Source organism: Stegostoma tigrinum, chromosome 7 (assembly GCF_030684315.1).
Source record: "Stegostoma tigrinum isolate sSteTig4 chromosome 7, sSteTig4.hap1, whole genome shotgun sequence".
In the NCBI taxonomy this organism is placed as follows: domain Eukaryota; kingdom Metazoa; phylum Chordata; class Chondrichthyes; order Orectolobiformes; family Stegostomatidae; genus Stegostoma; species Stegostoma tigrinum.
Genome location: NC_081360.1, coordinates 10,226,878 through 10,253,523, shown reverse-complemented (window position 1 = coordinate 10,253,523; position 26,646 = coordinate 10,226,878). Strand labels below are relative to the sequence as shown.

Here is a 26,646-nt window from a genome sequence, read left to right as displayed (position 1 = left end):
TCGGTCGGTGAGTAGCCTATTGGACATCTGCGGCCAGTTTGAACTGGCCTCGGGTGCCAAAGTCAATAGGGGTAAGAGCGAGGTCATGTTCTTCAGGAACTGGGACGACCGCTCCTTCACCCCCTTCACCGTCAGGACAGACTACCTGACGGTGCTGGGTGTTTGGTTTGGTGGAGCTGGGGCGTGCACTAAGACTTGGGAAGAGCTTATCACCAAATTGAAGCAGAAGCTAGACAGGTGGACGGTCCGGTCTCTCTCCATCGCGGGTAAGAACCTGGTTGTCAGGTGCGAGGGGCTTTCGGTACTGTTGTATGTGGCCCAGGCCTGGCCTCTTCCCTGGACCTGCGCCGCTGCGGTCACCCGGGCCATCTTCCACTTCATTTGGGGGTCGAGGATGGACCGGGTCCGCAGGGACACCATGTACAAAGACCTGGAAAATGGGGGAAAGGGCGTACCGAACGCCACCCTCGCCCTGATGGCTACCTTTGTGTGTGGCTGCATCAAGCTGTGCGTAGATCCTCAGTACGCAAACACCAAGTGTCACTACTTACTGAGGTTCTACCTGTCCCCGGTGTTGCGAAGGATGGGCCTGGCCTCATTGCCGCGGAACGCTCCGAGTAGTTGGACCGTTCCGTACCACCTGTCCTTTGTGGAGAAATTTTTGAAAGGAAACACCTTTGACCACAAGGCCGTCAGGCAGTGGTCAGCACGTAGTATCCTCGAGACCCATCGGGAAAAGGAGAGGGTGGATCCCGTCGTGTGGTTCCCCACGCAGACTGCCAAAGTCGTTTGGCAGAATGCCTCATCGCCAGCACTTTCAAACAAGCACAAGGACATTGCTTGGCTGGCGGTGAGAGGGGCTCTGCCAGTGAGATCCTTTATGCATGCCCGGAATCTCTGCGCCACTGCACACTGCCCTCGAGGTGGCTGCGGGGGGGACGAGACTGTCAATCACCTCCTTCTGGAGTGTGCCTATGTGCAGGAGGTCTGGAGGGGGATGCAGTGGTATTTGTCGAGGTTCGTCCCAAGCAGCTCCGTGACGCGGAACTCCGTGCTGTACGGGCTGTTTCCCGGGACGCACACCGAGACCAACATCAACTGCGCCTGGAGGACCATCAATGCGGTGAAAGACGCTCTTTGGTCTACCCGTAACTTGCTGGTCTGCCAGCTGAAAGAACTGACCCCGACCGAATGTTGCAGATTGGCGCACTGCAAGGTCCAGGACGACATGCTGAGGGACGCGCTAAAGCTTGGGGCAGCCGCCGCCAAGGCGCGGTGGGGAAAGACCACGGTATGAAACCCCTCGTCCAGAATAGAAAAAAAGGGCCCTATTCCTGTACCTGGGCCCAGCTGGTGCCTTCCCCAACTGGTCAGGGGGCCAACTGGGACTGTGCGGGATGACAACTGCCGGGGTATTTTCTTTGCTTTGTTTTTTTTTCTTCTTTGTTTTTTTTTCCTTTAGTTGATGTATGTACCCCCTGGGTAATCCAGAGCGGCTTGCATGACTGGGTGGGTGTATACATATGTTTTATTTTTTGTACATCTTATGAATAAAGTATATTTTTTCAAATAAGAAAAAGGTGACGAAACGTCTGAAAACTAACCTTCTAGCTCAGCGAGCAAACTCACATCCAGGACGTATTGGGATATTTTTCTCAGACAAAACAAAGAGCAGCAAAATCCTTTTCAGAAGAACTGGTTAGGCCTAATATAAAATGCTTGATATAAGAGACACTGGAAAAGATTCAGACAAAAGTCACTGGACTTATGTCTAATCTGTATTTATGACAGGCTTTGGAAGTTGTGTCCATTTTATTCTAGAGCAAGATAAATTTAAGGACATTAGATTGTGGCCTTCAAAATAATTAAGTGATAACGTTTGGCCCAGGTGAATCAGCTCTTTGACATAGATACTTCGGGAGGACCAGATGTGAGCTACCCATAACCTTGATGCTGACATGAAACCTAAAAATCCCCAGAATATATCTGGCCCCCCACCATCACCACCCTAACTGACCATTTCCCACCCCTGGGCGAACTTTGTCGGAAGCCACAAACAACCCGTTGCCCAAACCCTGGGTTGATTTTGCAATGACACTCCAAATGAGCAATTGCAAGGCCCAGATGACTTTTACTTGAGTTCCAAAACTGACTGTGACCTTATCCTAGGCTGCAGTGATATAGATCCCTTGACTTGCGTTGGACCAATCACCTGATGGTAATCAAACTCCTCAGATTAGATAAGGCCTAGCCTGCACTGACCAGGTCTGTAGCCCCTCACTGACTGGCTCCTGATCCCCCCAGTGCAATAAATATTTACCTTCACATATCATGCTCTTCAACATGTGTAGTTGTGTTTACTGCTGCCATTCCCATTTATTCATTACAGTCTGCTACAGGCACAAGCTGGTCTTGTTTTGTTTTCTGAGTTAAAGTTTTCCTTTTTGGCTACCGACTAGCAGGTTGTTTCTTCAATGCTGAAGTTTTTCCCCTCGGCCACAAGCTGCTTGTTACTCTGCATGTTAGTTTGCTACTTGAGAAAAACTGAATCCTAAGCCTGTTTGTGAATATATAACTGAATTCTGGCACTGTTGCCCAGTGAGTGGTTTGGGGTCCAGGGAGGCATTGTGCCAAATGTGAAGGCACCTGTTGCAGTTGTAGTGATTTCATGTAAAGTGAAGAGAAGGAGTGGCAAGCACATCCATGTACCAGACTGAGGCTGAGGATTCACTCAACAGGTATCCATTTGTTTCTTGCTATTGAGATTTGGAAACAGAGTTTCTTGATTGGGCAGAAGTTAATTGAGGGAAAATTAATATGACGAGTTGGGAAATTAATAAGATTCAAATACACGTATGCAGGTTTCTTGCCAGTTCATGGTTGATCTCACCGTCTCAGGAGGAACAATGACTGAATTATAATAGTTTTTCTTGATGGTGAAGATTTGATTTTTGCAATCTGGTCTGATTAAGGCATCACACTTGCTTTTATTCCTGCCACTTCCTAGAGGGAAAAATCATACTTAGGCATATGCTCGATAATGGAAACAAAGGGTGTTGGTGTTAAATTGCAATATGACGTTTAGAATGTGCTTACTAAATAACTTTTGATCATATGACCATCCAATTGTGTGGCGATTAAATGATCCAATTAGTTGAGTAAAGATCCTTACTTCTTGCTTTCCGGCAGTGCAATTTGCTGGAGTTGGTTCTGTAACCTACCTAATTGTTCTGTATTTGTTCAAGAGGTTTGAACCAATGGTAATATAGGCTGTCTGAATTAGCAAGATATTTCCAGATTTCAATCTAAAGAGTCTTAATTGTTCCAGGTGACCACATGAATGATGCTCATTGGTATTCACTGCTGTGTTGTCATTGATTGAGGTAGCATAACAAAACTTACGGTGGATCTGGGATATGCCTTGTTCCTCAGTTTCTGGTGTCATTAAGACCATTGCAAAGAGTGTCCTTGTAGTGGACTGCGAAAGAGGATTTACATCTTTTTGTAGTTTCATTGATATATCTTGGATGACAAAAAGTCTCTTTGTACTACATTCCAAGATTGTGAATGGAATGTAAATTGGGAGGAAATAATTTAACATTTCTGACAAAATTGCACCAATGCAACCCGCAAAATATCAACTGACTACTGTTATATTAATATCATGATATTTGAATAATGAAATTATTTCAAAGATATTGCAGCTTTATTACTGAATTGTTGATATTGAATGAGCTTGTTAGATGTTGAGTCATGTAAAATGTTAAATGATGAACATAATGGATTCAGACTTTCCTAGTGATCCTGCTGATGAAGGCGATACCATACAGATAATACTATCATATTAAACCCTATATAGTGAATATTATTATTTCATTGATATCTACTGTAATCCAAAGAAGATGGTTAATACCCCATCCAGCTTTTCACATGCACTGCAGTATTGCCATTATGACATGAGTTTTACCAGCCTTCTTCCTGTTTGCCTTTCTGTCTTTCTACCTCCATATGTTTACCTTGAGACCGACTGTCCTTATTCATACTATATCTGTGTACTGACAGTTTTCACAAATAGCCATTCTTTCATTATTTAAAAAAATGTAGAAGCTGTCCGGTTTCTTCCTAAACATGTACAGGCTAAGTGGATTGGCGATGTTAAATTGCTCATAGTGTCCAGGGATGTGCAGTCTTGAAGGGTTAGCCATGGTAGATGCAGGGTTACAGGGATAGGGTAGAGGGGTGTGTCATGAGAGATGCTCTTCAGAGAGTCGGTGCTTACTTGTTGGGCCGAATGGCCTGCTTCCACACAGTAGGGATTCTGTGATTCTATATTGAATGAACATTGATAAAAGCACAAACAAGCCACAACTTTTGGGTGTTCAAAGAGTGTATCATAAGTTAAGTTCTGTGTTTATGTATGTACTCAGTATATTTTGAAAACTATTCCAGGCTCTTTTGTGCTTCATCTTCCCCATTTTTCTATGAGCGAACATTATGTAGCAGCTTCTTACAGCTTCGTAATAGCTAATAAACAAATTACATGTATTGCTATGCAGTTACAGTGACATTGAGGAAAATGAAATAAGATTTTGTAACATTTCTAAGCACAGTCAACCATCACTTGCTGCTGAGTTGACCAGAACAAAACAATAAACACTGTAGTTGGAACCTTCTAAATACAGTCAACTTTGCTTTCAATCTCAGTCTGATTCATTGGTTGAACTTGGTAAGCCTGGAGGTTTGCAAAGGCTGGTGAAGTTACTAAGACAGCAGCCAGTTTATTCCAAAATAGCAATTTACAAATTCTCCCTATTACTTTAGCTACATATCTTTAGTTTTAGTTAAATTTCAGCATTATTGCCCATAATAGTTTTAAAAATTGGTTTTAATATTCTAAAGTTATTTTACTTATTCGATATGTTTTGTTAGTTTCGTTGATATTTTGTAGAAAAATGATTCTGCTTTTCCTTCTCAACTTGATTGCACCAAACCAAAAGGTAACTTTAACGTGTTTATTTCCTAAAGTGCATGGTTATAGTCACTACAGCACTATTTTGATACTATTTCTTTTTCTCCAGTATCATATCATTTGTATCAGAAGCAAGTATATCCCTGTGAAATTTACGTTAATGTATGGCATTTATAATTTATGATATTTAAATCATTTATATGCTTGCATGTAGAACTCACAACATTAAGTTTCTTCTTAGCTTTTACATTGCCCTAAAGCTTTTAACTGTGGGTCAGTTGTGAAGCGCTTGACATTCTGTTGATCTGTTAATATTTGTAGAATTACGTCTTTTATGACACATCAAATATATTAAATGAACAGGTATTTATTTATCATGCGTTTAGACTTACTATTATCTGTTTTGATAGAGAAGGAACTTCAGCAATAAAACCATTGTCCCTACAGTAAAACCAATGAGAAACACAAACCCTGAATTGTATCAAACTCTATTGGTTTATTATTACTGATAATATTATTGATTTTTTAAAAAATTTTCATTAAACATTTATGCAATATCAACCACTTTGCTCTAAGGAATCAATAGCACAGCTGCATAGTTTTGGCAGTCGTATACCCATGATTAGGGTGTATACTGAAATCCAAATCCCAATTCTGATCTAAATCATTATCAATTTATTCTCATTCAAAGTGTTAAGCTTGGTTTTGCACATATGAATATAGAAAGCCTCATGTTCAATTATTAGCCTATTTTTAAAAGAGGAAGGAATTCAATACTGAAAGATCTGACTTCTTCATCATCATAGAATCCCTACAGTGTGGAAACAGGCTCTTCAGCCTAACAAGTCCACACCGACCTCAGAGCATCCCACCCAGACCCATCCTCCTATAGCCCACCTAATCTACACATCCATCAACACTATGGGCAATCTTACATAGCCATAATGCACTTTCCAATGCAGAGCACTGTTGGGAGTGCATCTTCCAGTTTATATGCGTTCCAGACTGCTCCAACTAATAAACATTTTTAACGTAATACTCAATGTGCAAATTCCAACTATGCTATATATTGAACTGTCATGTTGCACATTGATGACTGTTTTTGGCTAACTGCTCTTGTAATCTGTTAGATGCTTTTTTAGAAATGCAGAGGCCAATAATTTTTTTTATTTTACATATTTATTCACTAGTTCATGAAAAATAGTCTGATTGTTTAAATTTTTCAATTTTACAAATTTGTAAATAATAAATAAGAGATGTGAAACTATCACATGTATTCAAGAAAACCTCAGATATCACAATCTTTACAAACATGCTTTATAACTCACAAAGGGCTCATAATCAAGATTTTTAGCCTTTTCAGGGAAAATTAATTGAATAGTGGAATGAAATCCTTAAAATATTGATTCCAACACTCCTGAAATGGTGTTGACCTCGTTGGTTGCCATAAGGAAATAGTTTTAATTTCAATAAGATACTTTAAGTTATTAGTTACAGTAAGTTAGGCGAATTCACCTTTAATTACAATATCTTTAAAATACCAGTAGAAATTCCAGAATGCTACAAAATTATTACAAAATTTGTATTATTCTGTCACCATGAATATTTTGTCTTTTTATTACCTGTTGAAGTAAAGGACACATCAGTTCTTTCCTTGGTAAAGAAAATACAAAACTGAACATATTTTAATACTGAATTGCTTAGCGACTGCATAAGAAAAATGCTGTTGTTAATGAACAATGGAATTGGTTCAAAATTAACTGTAACTGTTTTAATGCTTTTAAGAAACTCAGATATTTAAAAGGCCAATACACTAGACTTTCAAAAGTTATTTCTTTGATTAAAAAGAATTGTGAAATTCATGAGATCTGCACTTTCAGCCAATCCAAAGTATTTATATCTTAATAAAAGCTCAGCCCGGCCTCCGTGTAGTTTCAGGAACGATGAACTTTGGTAATGGAACCAGAAAGTTCTGTAACTTTTCATTCCCTGAACTCCCCCCTGCCAAACAAGACTGACACAACCCCAAATGCCAACCACAACATAGTAAGATGTTAATGAAGCGCATACAGGTAAAGTAATTAGGACAGTAATCAGTAATAATTTATAAAAAAATCTAATTCTGGTGGCTTTCCCATTGCATGCATTTTTGTAGAGGTTTCAAAAAAAGATGAGTCAGTAACACTTGACTGCTTCTGTACCTATTTTGCTGATAACTATAGGTTAAACTTACGTGTTGCCTTTGATTCATGCTTTATGAAACTTATGGTGCACAGTTTCCCTTTAAACACATTTAATGCTTATTGAAAATGATTGATGTAATAATGATGATGTAACTTGAGTACAATTCCTTCCACAGTGGGCAAGCCTCACAAGTGCAACTACTGTGGTAGAAGCTACAAACAACGCAGTTCACTGGAGGAGCATAAAGAGCGCTGTCACAACTACCTGCAGAATGCCGGCGTGGAGGCTACACAGCCCATGAATCACCAGGGTGGGTGGGATGACGTGAAGGAGTTCTAGTTTGTAGTGACTCCTCATTAGTTTTACCTTGAAACTCTATCTTTTCTATCTTGATACTGTATCCAATTTTAGATATTGTTAAGTATGTTTTCTGTCATAAGTAGAATGGCCAGCCAACGCAATTAGTTTTTGTTATCAAAACTGCTATTACTAAAAGGAAATAGTAAAACAGAGGCATCCTGATGTGGGCATAGTGTTACTTCACAAACTATATTTTCCTACTACACATAATGTTATGATTAAATATTAATGTGAAAAAGTGGGTATTACCTTTTCAGATTTTCCTATTAGTGCTTTCTGACCCAAGTATTTCCATTCTGGTAGTAATGTTTATTCAGACATTTCCAAAAGAAATATTCAATTCCAGTAACAAGCTGTTGACAGTCCCTGTATGTGTTCTTCCAGAATGGAGGTAAATTCAATGTTCAACGAATTCAGAGAGAAAGATCAGAGTGTGTCTTCTTATCCAGGTGTCAACTGTTTTTATTTAATTGGGTCACTGTTACGAAATGGAAAACCTGAAGCACATTAAAAATATGAATCCACAGTATGATCAAACATTTAAAACAGCTCGCAATTTGATGCTTCCAGATTTACAGGGAATATTAGCTGAGTGGCCTGTTTCTGTGCTATGAATCCTGTCTAATTTGATGTAAAGGTGTAGATTACATTCTGGAAACAACTATGGTTATCTTAAAATTAAGATTTTTTTTGGTGAATTTAGGATTAGTTTTTAAATTTTTTTTTTAAGTTTTTTTTCCAGTTTGGCATAATGTTTTGGTTCACCATTCTGTTTTGAATGACTGCAGGTTGCTGCTTGTTCCAGGTTTGCAACTTGATAATTTTCCCAATTACTTGGCAATTAAGTCTTCCCCCTCGCTCCTTCTCACCCCAAGAAAAATGTTGCCGCTTGATATTTTGTGCATAATTTCACTCATCGCCATTTAAAACCTGAATGAAAATTTTCTTTCTTACACCTTTAGTACCTTTTAGTTTTAGTCCTATTTTATGTTCAATTGCTTGCAAAAAGAGGGACCACACAAACAAGTTTCCTTCATGAATCTGATACTTAAGGAAGAAAGAGACATTGTATTACTAGGAGATATGATAGTTGTCCGGTGATTCTTTCTGACTTCTAAGAACATGGGATATAGGAACAGGAGTCAGCTATTCAGGCCTTCAAGGCAGCTCTATCATTCAAAATGATGGCTGATCTGGTTGTGGTCTCAACTCCACTTTCCTGTCTAATCCTCATTACCTATGATTTTCTTGTGTAATAAAAATCAATCTAACTTAGCATTAAATGAATTTGCTAATTCACCCTTCACTATTTTTCTTTGGGAGAGAATTCCACATAGTAATGACCCTCTGAGGAAAAAAATGCTCTCATTGTCTCTGCCTTATGAGGTAGAACTTCTACTGTAGCCCTAGTTCTACTATTCTGGCCAAGACAAAACATCGTTCTGTATCCACAATGAACCTGTAGCTATGATGTGTTGTAAGATAAGAGCTCTGGACAAGATAAGAGCTCACAGTGTGGGGCAACGTATTAGCATGGATGAAGGTTTTTGGCATCTTTTACATTCATCTAAAATCACTTCTCATACTTCTAAGCTTCACTGGGTACAGGCCAATCTGTTCACTTTTTCATCATGTGAAAAGCCCTCATTCCAGGAGTCAGTTGTGTGGCCCTTCTGTGAACTGCTGGTAATGCTATTATGTCCTTTTTAAAATAAGAAGACCAAAACTGTATGAGGTGCCCCAGATGTGTTTTTACCATGGCCCTGTACAGCTGTGGTTCAATTATTCGACTTCAATATAATCTGCTCCCCATATATGCCAACGTTACTTTTGCCTTGCTAATCACTTACTGTGTCGAAATACTGTTTGCAATTCATGTACCAGGACACTTAGTCCCTCTGTACCACTGTATTCTGCAATTTGTCTCCATTTAAATAATTTACTGTTGTTCCATTCTTCTTGCCAAAGTAAAGTTCACATTTTCCCTCATTATATTACATCTGCCAATTTTTTACCCACTCACTTAACCTAAGTATCTTTTTGCTGACTTTCTGCATCCTTTTGACAACTTATTTTCTTAACTCTTTGATATGATCAGCAAATTTAGCTATCATGCACTCAGTCCCTTCATCCAAGTCATTGACATTGATTGTAAATAGTTGAGGTTTGAGCTTAGTGATCTGTGTGGCATTCCAGTAGATACAGCTTGCCAACCCAAAAAATAACAATTTATTCCTACTGCTTGCTTCCTTTCATAATCAATCAAGCTAATATTTTACCTCATACAAGGAGCTCTTAACTTTTAATACAACACGTTAGCAAGTGCTTTTTTTATAATCCAAGTACATCATAGCTGCAGAGATAATGGGAACTGCAGATGCTGGAGAATCTGAGATAATAAAGTGTGGAGCTAGATGAACACAGCAGGCCAGCAGCATCTTAGAAGCACAAAAGCTGATGTTTTGGGCCTAGACCCTTCCCTGAAATATCAGCTTTTCTGCTTCTAAGATGCTGCTTGGCCTGCTGTGTTCATCGAGCTCCACACTTTGTTACATCATAGCTGCAGGTTTATTTTTCTCATCAATTTCTTTCGGTGAGATTCTGAGCAGATTGTTCATTTCCCTGACTGGAGAAAGGCAAGCCTGCAATTTCCTGCTATCGATAAGTGTACCAATCTGCTGATATGGTGTTGCCTCCAGACCATTTTTGTTCAGGGTGTGGATAAGAGCTACTACCCACAAGTCACAGGTTGCTCATTAAGCTGTTTAACAGGCCTAATAAGCCTGGAATTTCCAGTTGGCACCAGAAATACCACTGAAGATTATACGTGGCTGAGAAATGGAGATGACCTCCCAATAGTAGGCGAAAGGAAGTGGCAGTGCTCCATTGTTCTGGGAGACTTTCCCTCGCCTTCACCTTTCATAGCCATTGGATACATCTATTGCCATTTGACCTTCATGATGATGGCTTGAAAGCTATAGCCTTTTTGAATTTAAAAATTTTGACCTCTTCAGAAATTGCCTCAAAATTTAGACCATTTACCCTGTGCTTGACAATCTCCCTCCTTTGTTTGGCCTCTGTCGGATTAATACTGCAAGGAGTTGCAAGTCTTTGATTTTTTCTTTTTCAGATATTCCTGATAATAGTTGAATCACTCACTAGAAATGTTCTTTATTACCTCAGTCAACAAAAGACTAACGGATTTAAAGAAATAATCTACTTAAAAAGCAGAGGCAATGTTTTGTGTCTGCTCATGGTTGTCTGAGATCGGATACGTTGCAACGACTTGGTGCTGTCATTTCTCAGCCAAACTGCATGGAGGCAAAATAGTTAGCAGTACAGCATTGCATTTCTAAAATGCTTCTGTTCCCTGATCCACTGCTTACTAAGAATTAGTCTGTACACTTTAATCTTGCCTCTTTGCACAGTTAATTTCTTTATTTTCCATTCCGTAGAAAAATGTTTAATTTACACCATATAATTTTAATCATAAAACTCAGTTCCTAAACACATACAAGAGGCATTGTGCCAGGTTATTGTTTGCTAATTTTTTTCACGGATATTAGTTGAATTAAATTAATTGGGGTCAACATTAGCATATATATAAAATGTGGATTTTTGTTTTCTCTTTGAATCAAGTAATGCAATATGTGTTCATCTGATAAATATAAGAAAAGGAGTAGAGAGTTAGAACATAAAAGTTTTGGCTGTTTTTAACACAGCAGCGATATCCTTTGTCAGTTATAACATAGAACATCATACCATTTAAAGCTACAAAAATTATGGGTGTACTTGACAGAAAATGAAAGTTCAACCAACGAATTAACTTTAATTTACTTTTCCAGTAATAATATATTTTATGTGGTGACAGAACATAATTAATAATTTAGCATTGCCTTAAGTTTCCAAATTTTAATTTACATGTAAAAGTTTGTCAGGCTTCAATATAGTCAAGCAGAAAACACCATTTGACCTCTTTGCGATATTTCAAAGAAATTGTATTAGTTATTGAAACATTATGCTGTTGAAACGTAACAATTTGAATTCTTCTGAAAATTGAGACATTCTATTACATTTAAATATGGCCCATATACTAGAAATGAAGTCTTTTGTAAGAGCACTTTATCCTCTGATAAACTAATCCCTGTATTTCTAAAATATTCAGCACTTTAACTGTTAATTTTAACAGCATTATATTATTAATGTAATAATTTAAAAGTGATACTTAAAATAAAAACTTCTATGGATTGGTGTTTTCACATTTTGAATGTTCACTGTTCTCTGCAGCAGATGAGTACAAGGAGCAGGATCCAGTAGCAGATCACATTCCTCTGATGTCATTTGAGAGACCTGCAGTCATAGAGAGGCTATCAAGCAATGTAGCAAAGCGTAAAAGCTCTACACCGCAAAAATTTGTTGGTGAGATTTGCTGTCTTTCTTTACTAACAATAAAGTAATGGCAAAATAGTAATCAACTACCTGTTCAAAGCTGACTATACTGAAGAGAGAACAAAGGATAGATCTTATCATGAGAGAGATTGTTATTTGATTGGACAATTTGCTGTTGTTTGCTGAATGCAAATATTTAAACAAATATTAGTAATTAATTCACTAAACTGGTATGCTACGCTGTTGCTTAAAGGTAAACAGTTGAATTGTCATGCTCATACTGACAGATTTTTTGGGATTTGGAACATGGCTGATATTGTTGGCTGCTAAATGGAGCCACACTTAACTTGGTTTCCATCCTTAAAATCAGCCCTAGATGTTTATTTATTACCAGTGAGGTTGAAAAGAGCGCCTCTTGACATCAACTAAACTCTCAACACTTTGGAGGGGCTCTTGTGGCGCAGTGGTAGAGTTCCTCCCTCTGAGCCAAGGGGGGCGCTGGCTCAAGTTTCACCTGTTCCAGAGGTGTTTAATACCATCTCTGAACTGGTTGATTAGAAAATGCCTAAACTTACTATGAAGAACATTTCAGAGGGGCTCTTGTGATGCAGAGGTAGTGTCCCTACTTCTGAGCCGAGAGACAAGGTTCAAGGCCTATCCTATTAGGGCTTGTCACACCATCTTTGAAAAGGTTTATTATCAACTATACGAAAGAAGCATTTTGATTATGTTTGTAAATTCTCCAGAAATGCTGAAGACAAGCCAGGTATTAGAAGTAAAAATTGACTTGTTTTATGTCTCTTCTAAAATAACAATTTTTAATCAAAATTTAAGTTTTAATACATAATGAATACACACCTGATCCAGTACACATTCGCATGCACACACACTCTCAAGTGTCATGCATTTAACTTCTGGGAACCTCATAGACTCTGTTACAGGTGCAACACAGTCATATAAAAGAAGCAAAAAGAAAACCAATTAGCAATCTGGAAATTACGTGAGCAACATTTGTCATTTAAATGACAATTAAGCTTTATCTTTCTTATCAAAAATCTCGTTGTTGAGTTGCTAGCTTGTAGGTTCAGGCACATTCCAAGACTAGACTGCATTATTTAGGCTAGTACTTCAAGGCAATATTGAGGGAGTGTTATATTGTTGAATGCGCTGTCCTTTGATAAGAAATTAAACTGGAGAGAAATCCCATGAAACTATTCAAAATGAAGATGGATTCTCCCAATTTCCTATCTAATATTCATCTCTTAAGCAGCACCATGAATTGATTCCAATTGATATTTGGGATATGTTTCCTTGCTCTGCATCACCACGATAATCTCTAGCTTGTACTCTTCCAACCACTTTCTCCACAGATTTACCTGTGGATGAATTGATCAGGTCCCAAGCATTGGGCTGTCTGATTAGTACCCAAAGTTTGCAGGAATTGTGATAATGTGGCCCGAAGACCAATATAGAACCAATCTGGGATCCCTCTGTATTGGCAAACATTGGCTGTTATTTATGTCTGGATGGAATAATGAATTTAGCTCTAATGATGTTATATTCAACTTTAAACGTTGACTGTTTGACTCTGCACTGATACTACCAGACCTGCTGAGTACTTCAAGCACTTTCTGTTTTTATTACAGGAGAGAGAACAGATCTCTTTGGGAACAGTTATACAACAAACTAGGAATGAACTTGTTTTAGGGATTAGATGAACGTAAGCAAATGTCAAATAGGAAGTGTGGTAGGAGAATGTGTACAGATGTTGTGGTGATATTTGATTTTAACCATGATGTTGTAATGAAAACAAAGAGACATGAACTTTTCTGTGCAGTTTATTGACTACACCAAACCAGCAGCTCTTACATGCCCAGTTGTAGCTGTATCCCCCTTTTAAAAGAAAATAACCTATTGTGGCATATCTCTGGGGGAAGTGGGACTTGAACCTGGACTTTATGGCCCAGACAAAGGGACACTACCACTACCATAGCTCCACAAGATCCTGTTTACCCTTTATATAGCTTTACCCTTCATATATCTATATATCAGTTGACAGCCGTCACCTATTTTCTTTCTAACCTTCATTATCAGGCCCCATCTTGTATTAAAATAATATGTTTTTTTTAATATACAAACAAAAGGAGATCAAAATGATTTATTTCCATGGTCCCTGTCTTGTCTTGTATTATAATATATTCAACCTTCCATATTTAATATTCTCTCATCTTTAAAGAAAAATGTTATATTCAATTTCAAAGCAATCCAAACAATGTTCATTTTCATATGTTCTTATAATACAAGATGTACATCTTCAAGAACATCTGATAATTTCTTCAGAAACACATTCCCCTTTGTAAAACAGTCTATCAATTGGTGATAACAAGGTGTAGAGCTGGATGAACACAGTAGGCCAAGTAGCATCATAGAAGCAGGAAAGCTGACATTTTGGGCTAGGCCAAAGATTCTCCAGCATCTGCAGTTCCTACTATCTCTATCATTGGTGACCTGCATTAACACTTTTGTTTTAGTGACCTCGTTTCTTTCCCACATTTCAAACTAGTCAATTCTCAACTTTGTCTCTGCAACTCCCTTTGTCCAAAGAACATTGTCTACAAAGAACTATTATCTACAAGTATTCCATGAGCAATTTTTTTTGCCCCAGATTACATCTTGTGCAAGATTTCTTTCAAAATTTTAGACAAGTATCACCCATATCTTGGTTCTAGTAGTTTCAGTATTTAGCAGCTAAGGTCCTTTTAATTACCTCTGACATCTTTATTTTTTCATAGTTTCTCAGGCCACAGATTAGCACCATATTTATGGTTGTTTCCAATCAAAAATATGATAAACTCTGCCATAATAGAATATCCATTAAGATGATTGGCATGTTGAGCGTAACCACAATGACTAGCATCATATCTTTTGGATCATCCAAGGCTGGAAACTTGGGTGCACATTTCTCTGAATTTAATTTCTTCTCTGTTTAATTTGATCTGAGAACTTCCTCAAATGTAGCATATTTTATCATGGGTGCAATTTCACAAGTGCCATTGCATCCAGATGGCGTACAAAAACATATTGCTCAAACTCTGCAGAAGTTCTCCTCAGTAAAGCATTAACATATATCATAAAAATACCCAAGATAACGAGATGTAGAGGTGGATGAACATAGCAGGCCAGGCAGAATCAAAGGAGCAGGAAAGCTGATGTTTTGGGCCTAGACCCTTCTTCAGAAATATACCCATTAGTTTATTCTTATGATGCCAATAAAACATGACTGTGTCTACTTTTAACAGAATACAATCTGTGTTCAGCAACAGACCAAACTCAGACATAGCAACAATTGATTCAACCCATAAACATTGTTGTGTATTTTCCATAATTTCAGTTCTGTATTATCAGGGCTTCCGTGGGTGACTTCAATAAAACTTTTCGTTGAAATTTCACCTCTTGAAAATTGTAGTTTTTATATCAACCAAATCACCTTCCAGAAATATGTTGCCCAAAGAGCTAGGAAAATCTTCAGGCTTACTCTTCTTGCTGTAGGGAAATTAACCCAGAATTTTGGCCAGTCTTCAAAACCCAAGCCACTAACCTGGCTTTAACCTTAGATGTACCATCAGGAAGCACTTTTTCTGAGTGACATTACAAGGCTGTCTTATCTAGCATCTTAGTGAATACACCAGTTTTTTTCAATCCTCTTTGTTTGGCATCCTTTATCAACTTATCTTTTAATTTATTAGTGGCTACTAAAACTTTTTAATCATAAACACTTCTACTTCTCATGGTATTCCAATTCTATTCCATTGTCCTTGTCAGATTGTGACCTCTAATCGACTTCCTATCGCATTCAAAACTATAATGGCAAAACCACCGCCTCCAAAACACCCATCACAAGTCCACGATGTTTTCGTACAAGTGTGTTCACTTTCAAATTCACTTCCAGAACTTGTTTTCTGGCTTTCCACATCTTTGCCTCATTTTGCTGATCCAAGGATTTTACCTCCTGTCCCTCATCTTGCACATTCAGGCAATGTTTCTATAGGTTGTTGGCTTTCCAGGCTGTCCTGATTATGGTGGCATCCCTCCATTCACTGCATCTTTCTGTCACATATATGCAGATCCTTGGTAGTTGTTCATATGGATAAATAGCCTATTCTATGCATCAACATCACTTTGTCCATACTCAGTGGGCCCTTCACCTTCCATAGTCCACTGCTTATAATTGTTTGAGATATGTATATTGGAAGTGCACAGTACCACATCAATGAATTGTTTTAATTCGGTAAGGGTACAAGCATTGTCAATCAACCTCAAGAAATGCACTCTAACAGTCTGATTGCCATATTGTAAAGTTACAATTTCTTTATAATATACTTTAACCCTGGATTAAAATTCATTTTTGAAGGCAAATGATACCATTAAACTGCCACATTTTCTCTGAAACCTTCGTCTTATACCCTTCTCCCTTCATGCAGGGTATTCATATGCTAAGAAGAAGTGGAGCTAATTGTAGTCCTTTCCCAAACTGGAGAATAGTCACTTAGTACTGACAAAATTTTTGGAATTCTGCAAAAAGCCTGGAATGTACTTCCCAACCATTTGCAGTGAGTTATTTTCATGGACTGACTGCCCATGGACCAGTTGGCCTATTAAGCTTTACTGAAGCATCTCATCTATTACTGCATGATTTATTACACAAACTCCATTTTTAAAGGGACTTTCTGCAGTCATAGTCATTTCTTTAATTATCGTATTTTCACATACATCAATAAAATCATAATTGACAAATCTCATCCCATTCTAAGTGAGGAATCTAGCTCATCGCCTCCAGTCTAGTTTCTGTCCATTTTGCCATGAATTGTCAAGAGTCACTTGTTTCCTCTTACTTTATATTGTAAGATATATAGTATCCTGCTATATATCCCCTGGGCAGGGATGACACACAAATTCATGAAGGTTTCCATATTTTTCAGTGCTTTTATGGTGCAGTGGTTGTGTCTTACCCATGGACAGAGATACCCAGGTTTAACTTCCACATGCTCCAGAAGTGTGTCATAACATCTCTGAACAGGTTGATAAAAAAAACTAAGTTAAGAAAACATGGATTGGCTAAATCTATTTGCCAATCCAAGAAATGCGAGATGAAAATGCTTTTTTCCTTATGCCGTACACACAACTAAAATTACCAATAAATAACCCTTCTTCTCAACCTCTCCCCTCACCTGAGGCACCCTAATGCTCAGGTGAAACTGCATCAGTCATTTCTCTCTAATGGGCAAGCAACCCTATGGTCCTTCACGACTATGGCGACTTCACATAGCTTTACCAACAAGTCAAGTCAACTTAATACAAGCCTCTTGCTAATGAGAGACTCTCTGTGGGCCATGATTTTGTCCTTCTGTATTTTTGTAATATATATCACACTTATCACTGACCTCATCTCATTGACTGTTAGACCCGCATTCTTTTGTAGGGTTTGTCGCTTGTTAGAAGTTGGATGGATGTACTCCTTTAAGACAGTCAACTTTTTTTCTTTAAACTCTTATTCTTTTATGCCATTAATGCTTCTGTAATGTTTAATTAGATACAGGATATCCAGGTTGCATGAACTATGATTCCACTAACTTCTGAAAAACACTGCCTTGCTGTGTTCCATGTCCAGTTTCATTCTGAGCCTTTTCAAATTTAGCCTGCTTTAACACTTCACTTAATACATTGTTTGTGCTAACGAAGTGGCTTAACTCTGCTGCGTTTTCATAGCACAATCTTCCACGCAACTTAGTGTCTTCCGCAATTTGGAGATATCACATTTATTTGCCTTCATCTAAATCATGAATATATATTGTGCGCTGCAATCCAAGCACTGATTCCTGTGGTTGTCCACTAGTCACTGGCTGGCATTAGGTAAAAAAATCTGTATATTCTTACATTTTCATTCTTTCCACCAAACAGTTCTCTTCCCATGTTAGTACTCTGTTCCCAATCCAACGCGCTTTAACTTTACACGCTGATTTCTTCTGTGATTTCTTATCAAAAGCCCTTTGTAAGTCCAAGTAAACCATATCCACTGGCACCCCGTAATCAACATACCCAAAAAATTCCAATATATTTTAACCATGATTTCCTTTTTGTAGATCCATTCTGATTCTGTCTGATCCTGTTACTGTTTTCTAACTGTTCTGCTATTGAGTCTTATAATAGACTCCAGCATTTTCCATACTACTAATGTCAGGATAACAAGTCAAAATTCCCTGTTTTCTCTTGAGCTGCATTTCTTTTAAAATAAAGGCATTACATTAGCTACCTATAATCCACAGGAGCTACTCTAGAATCTATAGCATCTTGAAAGATGATCACCAATTTATCCACTATTTCTAAATCTACTTGTTTAAGTACCTGGATATAGATTATTGGGCCCTGGGGATTTATCAGTTTTTAATCTCATGAATTTCCCCAAAACCATATCCCTACTAATACTAATTTCCTTCAATTCTGCCCTCTCACTAAGTCCTGTGTTCCAATATTTTTGGAGATTATTTGTATCCTCATTTGTGAAGACAGACCATAGTATGTATTTAATTGATTTGCCATCTCATTCCAACAAATGTATCCTACCGTGTTACAATGGGAACTCTTTGGCTTCCAATTCTCATTTCCATCCTCAGTACTTTCCTGATCGGAGAAGAAGCCCTTGAGTATTCCAGCTATCCATTCCTTACCTTGGCTGCTTGCCAATCTTTCATTCCCATTTTCTATATCTTTTACCCTATAGGGTAAAGGAACTATTAGAACCAGTAAAGGATCAGACCAAACCCCCTCAAAATATATTCAGGACGTAGTCTAAACCCTAACTTTTTCTTATTTTAAATGCAAGTATAAAGTGTTGCAATCTCGATGCAATTCAGTTTGCCAAAACTACCAGATAGTAAGCAAAGTATGCTTTATTTATACACTTTAGTTAAAATACAACAAAATAAAGAAGAAATAACTCTATTGGAAAACTTAACTAGATAATAGAGATAGTAGGAACTGCAGATGCTGGAGAATCGGAGTTAACAAGGTGTAGAGCTGCATGAACACAGCAGGCCAAGCAGCATCGTAGGAGCAGCAGAGCTGATGTTTCGGACCTAGACCCTTCTTCAGAAATGATGGGGAGGAAGGGGGTTCTGAAATAAATAGGGAGAGAGGTGGAGGCAGATAGAAGTTGGATAGAGGAGAAGATAGGTGAAGAGGAGACAGACCAGTCAAAGAGGTGGGGTTGGAGCCAGTAAGGGTGAGTGTAGTTGGGGAGGTAGGGAGGAGATAGGTCAGTCCAGGGAGGACAGACAGGTCAAGAGGCAGGATGAGGTGAGTAGGTAGGAGATACTATTCTATATCTACTGTTCCTACTTTAAAAAAAATCCAACGCCTCACAGCTCAGTATCTCTATTTTAAAACCTCTTTTCAAAAATAGCAAGACAAAATACACCTGTTGAAGCTATAGTATCATCACAGGAACAAAGGATTAGTTTATGGATTAACTCATAATTGTCAGTTGATATTGTTGCCTGTCAAGCAGTTACAACTCTTTGATCCCCAACATGAGTTCTTACTAGATAAAAGCGGAAAGCACTGTGGATGCTATAAATCAGAAACCAAAACAAAGTTGCTGCAAAAGCTCAGCTGGTCTGGCAGCATCTGTGAAGTAAAAAAACAGAGCTAACATTTCGGGTTCAGTGACCCTACCTCACCGGACCCGAAATGTTAACTCTGTTTTTGTCTTCACAGATGCTGCCAGACCTGCTAAGCTTTTCCAGCAACTTTGTTTTTGTTCATGAGTTCTTACTAGTTCAGTTGGCTGAACAATTTTTGGTAATATAGAGTGATCCCAACAGCATCAATTCCTGCAGTGGCTGAGGTTGTTCTGAAAGACTTCATTTCTCAGCCGCTTCTATTGTTTGAGGCATGGCGACCCTTAGGTTAAACCATCACTAGTCATCTCTCTCTAATGAGAATGCAGTTGTATGGACTGACAGAACTATATCAACTTTATCTTTAACCACACTACGGAAGGTAGTGCGTTTTTAAATTCCTCTCAGAAAATAACCTCTTTGAGAGATTCATACATGGTTTCATGCTCTATCGCTCGTATCCACCTGTCAAAATTACTTTGCTGAACCCTTTCAAATGTAACATAGATTTTCCCAAACTGCTTTCTTATATTCTGGATTCTTTACTTATAGGTCTCAGGCAGTAACTCATATGCAGCCAATATTGTCTTCTTCACTGCATCATTGTGCCAAGAACTCCATATGCCAGGGCCTAGGAAGGAAAGGTAGGCAGCTATAGATGCATGTAGACAGATTGGGTGGGGACTTAGGAAAGTATGAACTCTTAGCTTTCTAGGGATAAGCTCCTAGGAAGAACATGTAGATATTTAAGCTTCACCGGCACAGGCTGAGACTGGAAACAGAGGCACACACTCTGTTGCCTGTCACCATGATACAAATCGAAAGTGTAAAAGGGGGAAGAAAATGACTGTGACACTCAAGTAGGCAGGGTAAGTGATTCAGTCTATGAGGGAGGAGGCTGTAGCAAGCACCAACAATAGGGCTTTTAAAGAAAAAGAACATTGGTCACACACCTATGCACTGTAGAGGACACAAATGTTCTGAGGAAGGGTCACTGGACCTGAAATGTTAACTCTGATTTCTCTCCACAGATTTTGCCAGACCTGCTCAGCTTTTCCAGCAACTTCTGTTTTTGTACAGGAATGGAGGGTGCTTACTCCCATGTCATCCTACAACATTGTGTGATGAACTTCCCTGGCCCAACCAATGCACATAACTCTTTAGCAGTTATACAACTGCACACGCAAGCAGCTGAAGAGTAGGGATGTTGTAAATGGAGAGCCAAAGTTGCAATGCAGTTTAGTATACTGTTAGTGCAAACCTCCATCTACTGAGCCTTGTCTACAGACATGAAGTAATGCCTATTGGTGTAACAATGCATTTAGGCCAACACAGAGAGACTCTCAAATACTTGTATGGTTAAAGCACGAACATTTGTTCGTAAGCTGAGAGAGACATACAAGCCGTTGTCACTTGTGAAATCAAAGTGCCCCCAATAAGTTTTCTTCTTCCTTTCCCTCCCGCTACATCGTAGTGCACTCCCTGTTCTGCAGCTGGGAGAGACGGAGTGCTCTTGGCAGTGCAGGTTATTGGGCTTGGGAAGTTGGTCGGGTGATTCCCACAGCTGTACTTGTGTCTGGAGAGGCCAGACCTTCTTATCAGAGGCAAATTGATCCTTCTTGGCCTGACATTCCAAGTGCCAGAGAGGGGGCAGGCAGGGTGAAATGAAGGACCTGGCCACTTCTGGAGTATTCTGAGTGGAAACTACCAAGAGGCCTGGCTGTGTTTTCTCCTCCGGATGTGTACCTCCTGTCACAGCCCTGTTTCCATGTGATGAGGGGGCATCTGAACTGGCAAGTTAGGCCCCCCCCCCATCCCCCTGTCACTTTGCCTTCGGTTCTGAGGACCAGTGGGCTGGCACGGTGGAGCTGTGGGTATGTGAGCCCCTACAGCAACCTCTGAAGCTGCTGGGCCTGGCTATCCATAGTAGTCACTAAACTGTAAGAACTTCTGGTCAATGAGAGCCATTGTGTCCCACATACCTGTCTGTTACTCCAGTTCCTGTCTATGCATGTGGATGAATTCCCTGATTGCTGACACCTACTGTGCCCACCTCTGCCTCGGGCTGAGTAAGAATCTGGTATTTGGCAGTCCTCCGAGTGCCAGCGCCCAGAGGCATTCTTTCCTCGGTTGCTGTGGACCTGTTGTGGTGAAGTTCTCACTGGCGTATGTTCCCAGACTCTGTGCTCAGTGGTTCTTCTGAAATGCCTGTAACTAAGTTGGTGGAGTTTGCTGGAGACTGCTTAGTCATTGCTTGGCAGTATCATCCTCAAAAGTCAAAGAAATGGCTTCCATGGAAGGCAGGTGCTTCTGTGAAGAAATCATGGGAGGCTAGTGGAAACTGCAAGATATAAGAGAGACGGCGTCATGACCAGTGGTTAAGAGTGATGTGTGATGATTGAGACTGACAATATGATTCATGGAAGAATGGCAGTGACATGCAGAATGGTGCTTGCTTGTCAGGCTAAACATAGAAGTCTCTGCATCCCCACAGGACAGTCCCAGTCTTCTCCTGTGAGGATAAGGATTCCCTGCTGGTAAAGGATGAAAAGCCTAATGTCAGGCACCATCACCCATTCAGCTTCACTTAGCCTGGCAGAATGAAGAAAATCATTCTTGTTTTTTGTGGCATTGCTGGCTATTCCTTTGGAACCTGGAAATGGCACTGATGTAGGTGGTGACCTCAGACCAATTTGGCAGAATCTGGTGGTATGGCTCCCTCAAACGGTCCTCCTAGGAAAGAACACCTTTCCTTTGCACCACCCATCTACCAGGACATCCAGGTCCCTGTTCAAAAATCATAATGCCATCTTCCCCATCTCCAAAATGTTCCAGCCCTGCTAGTCAACAAACATGGTACCTTTGAAGGCCAGTATTCCACTGGATGCACAACAACCTTTTAAAGATGGCACAGAAACAAGGGATTCTAGCCTTTTGTAATATATCTGCTGATTGGCACATTATTCCAGGAATGATGGAGGATACAATGGGGGAGAAAATCAGACATGGTGTTGGCTGTGGAAATGGTGTCAGTAATTAATGCTTGGTTGAATTTGGTGAGTTATGATAAGAAACCTTGCTTGGCCTTATATTGAAAAACCCTCTAAGAAACTCAACACAACTTGCACTTAGCCGAGAAAGGGAAGAGTCAGCCCATTCAGTTCTGAAGAAAGGTAACTGGACCCAAACATTAACACTGCTTTCTCTCTGCAAATGCTGCCAGACCTGCTGAATTCTTTCCAGCAATTCCTGTTTTTGTTTCAGATTTCCAGCATCTGCAGTTCTTTTGATTTTTTTGTCTAAGATTCAATCCATTATTTGTGCAGTTTACTGACTGTACTCGTCTTGCAGTTCTCATACCCAGTCCCAATATCCGCCAGTCAAATATTTAGACATGAGTTAAGAACCGTCATGTCCTAACCTTAATTACTTATTATAATAACACTTGTAACAGGTGCAGTGGCAGTGTCCTAGGAGGCCTGAGTTCAAATAACCTACAGTAGAGAATAGTATGCCTGAACGAGTTGATTAAAAACAAATCCTAAAAGATTCTCATGGAGAAGGGCAAGATGGACATTTTCCTCTGAGCCAGGAGGCCAAGGTTCAAGTCCCACCTACTCCAAAGGTGTGAAATAACATCTATGAACTTGTTAATTAGAAAATATCTGTATTTGAACACGTGCATCGTGAAGGATTGTGATGGTGACAGATGGTCAAAACTGAAGCTGCTTCTGTGTAGAATATCAAAGCATGACCCTAATGCCACCATCAAGCCTCGGCTAATATGTATATTAACTCCATTGACATCCAAATGATCTGATCAATTCAGATTTGAGATGTTGTTGCATTACTTGTGATTTTTATTTTTAATAGCAAAATCCAACATTGAAAGTTGCAGTAGTAAATATTTTAAAATTGTTAGATAAAATGTATGAAAAACAAAGTTTCTGATGGTGAGTGTACTAAATGTAAGGATTAGCTCTCTTACTTTCACTGTTTTTTTCTAGGTGAAAAATTTATGCATTTGAATTATCCAGACATCAATTATAACATGAGTTTGAACTATGAGAAAGAGGCAGAGTTCATGCATTCGCACATGATGGATCAAGCTATCAACAATGCAATTACATACCTTGGGGCTGAATCCCTTAGACCTCTGATGCAGCATCAACCCAGCACAATGGCAGAAGCAGTTCCAGTTATGAATGCTGCCTATTCTCAGGTATACCAGCCAAGCAGGCTTGAAAGGCCAAGCAGTAGAGAAATAACAGAAGGCCACGAAAATACAGTGGATGGCCCCATTTCTCTAATAAGAGCAAAAAATCAGACAGCAGAAAGAGGAATATCTCCTAGTAACAGCTGTTTAGATTCTACTGACACCGAAAGCAGCCATGATGATCGAAGTGGTCAACAATATCCTGGAATTCCAGCCTTTACTCCTCGGAACAAGCAAAGCCCCGCCTACACAAAGGATGAATCAAAGGCTATGGAACCAGCAAAAGTTTTGTCTCATACCTCTAAAGAGATATACAGGGTCTTCAGTAGTGAGGGCGAGCAGATTAGAGCTTTCACTTGTGAGCACTGTCGTGTGCTGTTTCTAGACCATGTCATGTACACCATTCACATGGGCTGCCATGGTTTCAGAGACCCATTTGAGTGTAACATCTGTGGCTACAGAAGCCAGGATCGCTATGAATTCTCATCACACATTGTTCGAGGAGAACACATATTCCACTAGGCTTTGAGTTCTAAGACAATGATGAAATACTATATTTTGACACCCACATTACAATAACTGTAAGGCAGATGTGGCCTGGTGACAGAAGATTTGCCTTGTTTATACGATCCATGGACCAAGCCTATACTGTAGTGAGTATATTTCACTCATTTGCAGTAATGTGATTTTCACTCATACATTACTTTGTGGGAATTAAAATTAGCCCTTAGTTTATGAAAATGAGCTGTCAGTCATGTCATCTGAAGAATTTTGTATCATTCAATTCGGTCCTTGCGTAGGTGCCACTGTGACAAGCTAATGAACAACTCATATGTAGAATGATAATAAAGAAGAATGATGTAGGTTCAAGGGTGAACCATGTCTTAAACTTCCTTAACTTCAAAATGGAGTAGGAATAAAAGATTAATACTCTTGTATGCAGCAATCTTCTGGAATTAATTTCTTTATCTGTTTCACACATTCAAATTAGCCAAGTGATGGTTCACTAAATTAAAAGCAAGCACTTGCTGGTTAATTTATACTTTTCAATGTTGATCAAAATAATTGAAAAGGGAAGTCTTATATTTAAGTTTTTGAATTTATATAAAGTTGGAGAAAAAATATGAATCATTAGGTGAGGCCATCACTACTTGGTTAAGGGGTGAAACATAATTAATCACAGACTCAGTATTAATCCACAGATGGTGTTCCCTTTTTGACTATCACAGTCTTAACCTTTTGTGTCCTTAACTACATTTTCTTATAAGCCGAAGATGAATGATACAGTTCCACTCAGATGACAAGCCTGACAGCTTGTTTTGTGGCACTTGCTCTGTGAATAAAGATTACCTCTCACACTTAGGTTGCTTGTTGAAAGGGGCATCAAAATTAGGACCCAAACTATGCACTTACTGAAAATTTTCGTAAAGTACTGGAGACTATTGTTAATTTCTGAACATATAGCAACAAGGGAAGGATGTATTAAAACTCTGAAACTGTGATCATTCAACTGATTGTGAAGCACTGTCAGTTCTTAACCAGACTCACTTCCTGTTTCATGTAGCATTTTCTAATCTGGAACAAATGACCCTGTTCTAAATCCTTGGGCTTTTTTGTTGCTAAAGCATTAGGTATAAGCTGTTTACATATTTTTGTACTAAAGTGTAGTTTTATACATGAAAATGCTTGAAAAATAAAAGGTACATTAGCTTTGTAGTGCATTTGCTACTGGAATCGGGTAACTGGAACCTCTTCCTTGGTTTGTTTCATGGTGGCAACATATGTTTCTTTTGCATAAAATTCTGGATGTACATTTTCCTTATAACATACCTTTGTAAGATGATTGAAACTTTACACTTTTTATGCAATTATTTAGGAGGTTTCAGCATCGACACCTATAGTATGTTTTAAATCTTTTAAAATGCTTTGATTAAAAATTAAAAATAAAATTACTTTATTCCAATGTCAGGCGTTGGCAGCAGCTATTTGTAGCCTAAATTTCATTCTAATGAATTTTCCTCTCAATTCCTTGTCACTCAGTAGTATAAGCATCATAAGAGTCTATAACAGGCTCTCCAAACTTGAACCGGTTTTGCTAAACAGGTGAATGCAGTTTTCAAGTGCAATACTTCCTTTTTTCGGACTGTATAATGTATTTTCTCAATTTAGGAAATAGTTTATGTAAAATGTTTTTGAAATACATTAACTGATTCTTAAGACTGTATTGAAAATCCCTGTTACTGTGACCTAAATAACATGGCTTGTAAAAAATACAAAGTTGCAGAATCTTTGTTAATATTTTTTTAGGGAAAACTACTGTAAGGTTTGTACTGTCTGAGTGCACAAATACTGAAATAAATTTAGGGAACCTCAGGAATGAATTCTGTGTGTGTCTGGTTGTTTCACTCATTGCCATTACAAGACTTCACATTGGCAGATTCAATTTGATGAGACTTTATAGACACAGGTGAATCTTACAATATTTTTTCATTCATTATCCACAAAACAAGACCTCATCCAAGCTCTTTAAAAATTGCAGGTATCATTTGTCCTTGCAAAGCTAAACCTGTTTTGCATTTTAAGAAACTTTGTTCCAATTAAATTTTAATAGATCAATACAACAGTATTACAAATCAGAAACTCTCTCACCTAAAAAAAGCCCATTGAGACTGGTGGCCAACGGAAAATTTAAAATTTGAACTGGTTAGACTTTTGTTTTGGTAAGGGTTATGAGGGTTACAAAGTCAAGGTGGATAGATAGAGTTAAGGCACTGAGCAAATATAATCAAATTGAATAACACACAGATTTGTGGGGATGAATATCCTACTTTTGCTCATATTTTTCTATTACA

At 38.8% G+C, this 26,646-nt stretch overlaps 1 protein-coding gene across 10 annotated transcripts in view; it reads left to right on the top strand.

The window, feature by feature from the left end:
• LOC125453796 (zinc finger protein Helios-like) overlaps positions 1 to 26,162 on the top strand; it is a 231,551-nt gene extending 205,389 nt beyond the window's left edge. For 9 of the 10 annotated variants that reach the window (XM_059647043.1, XM_059647047.1, XM_048533748.2 and 6 more), the window contains 3 exons: positions 7,329 to 7,463; positions 11,801 to 11,932; positions 23,586 to 26,162. In XM_059647043.1, coding sequence (XP_059503026.1) covers positions 7,329 to 7,463; positions 11,801 to 11,932; positions 23,586 to 24,316 — 998 coding nt within the window. In that variant the 3' untranslated portion in view covers positions 24,317 to 26,162. The remainder of the gene's footprint in view (positions 1 to 7,328; positions 7,464 to 11,800; positions 11,933 to 23,585) is intronic. The other variant, XM_059647041.1, reaches the window with a different exon arrangement.
• Positions 26,163 to 26,646: the final 484 nt, after the last annotated feature.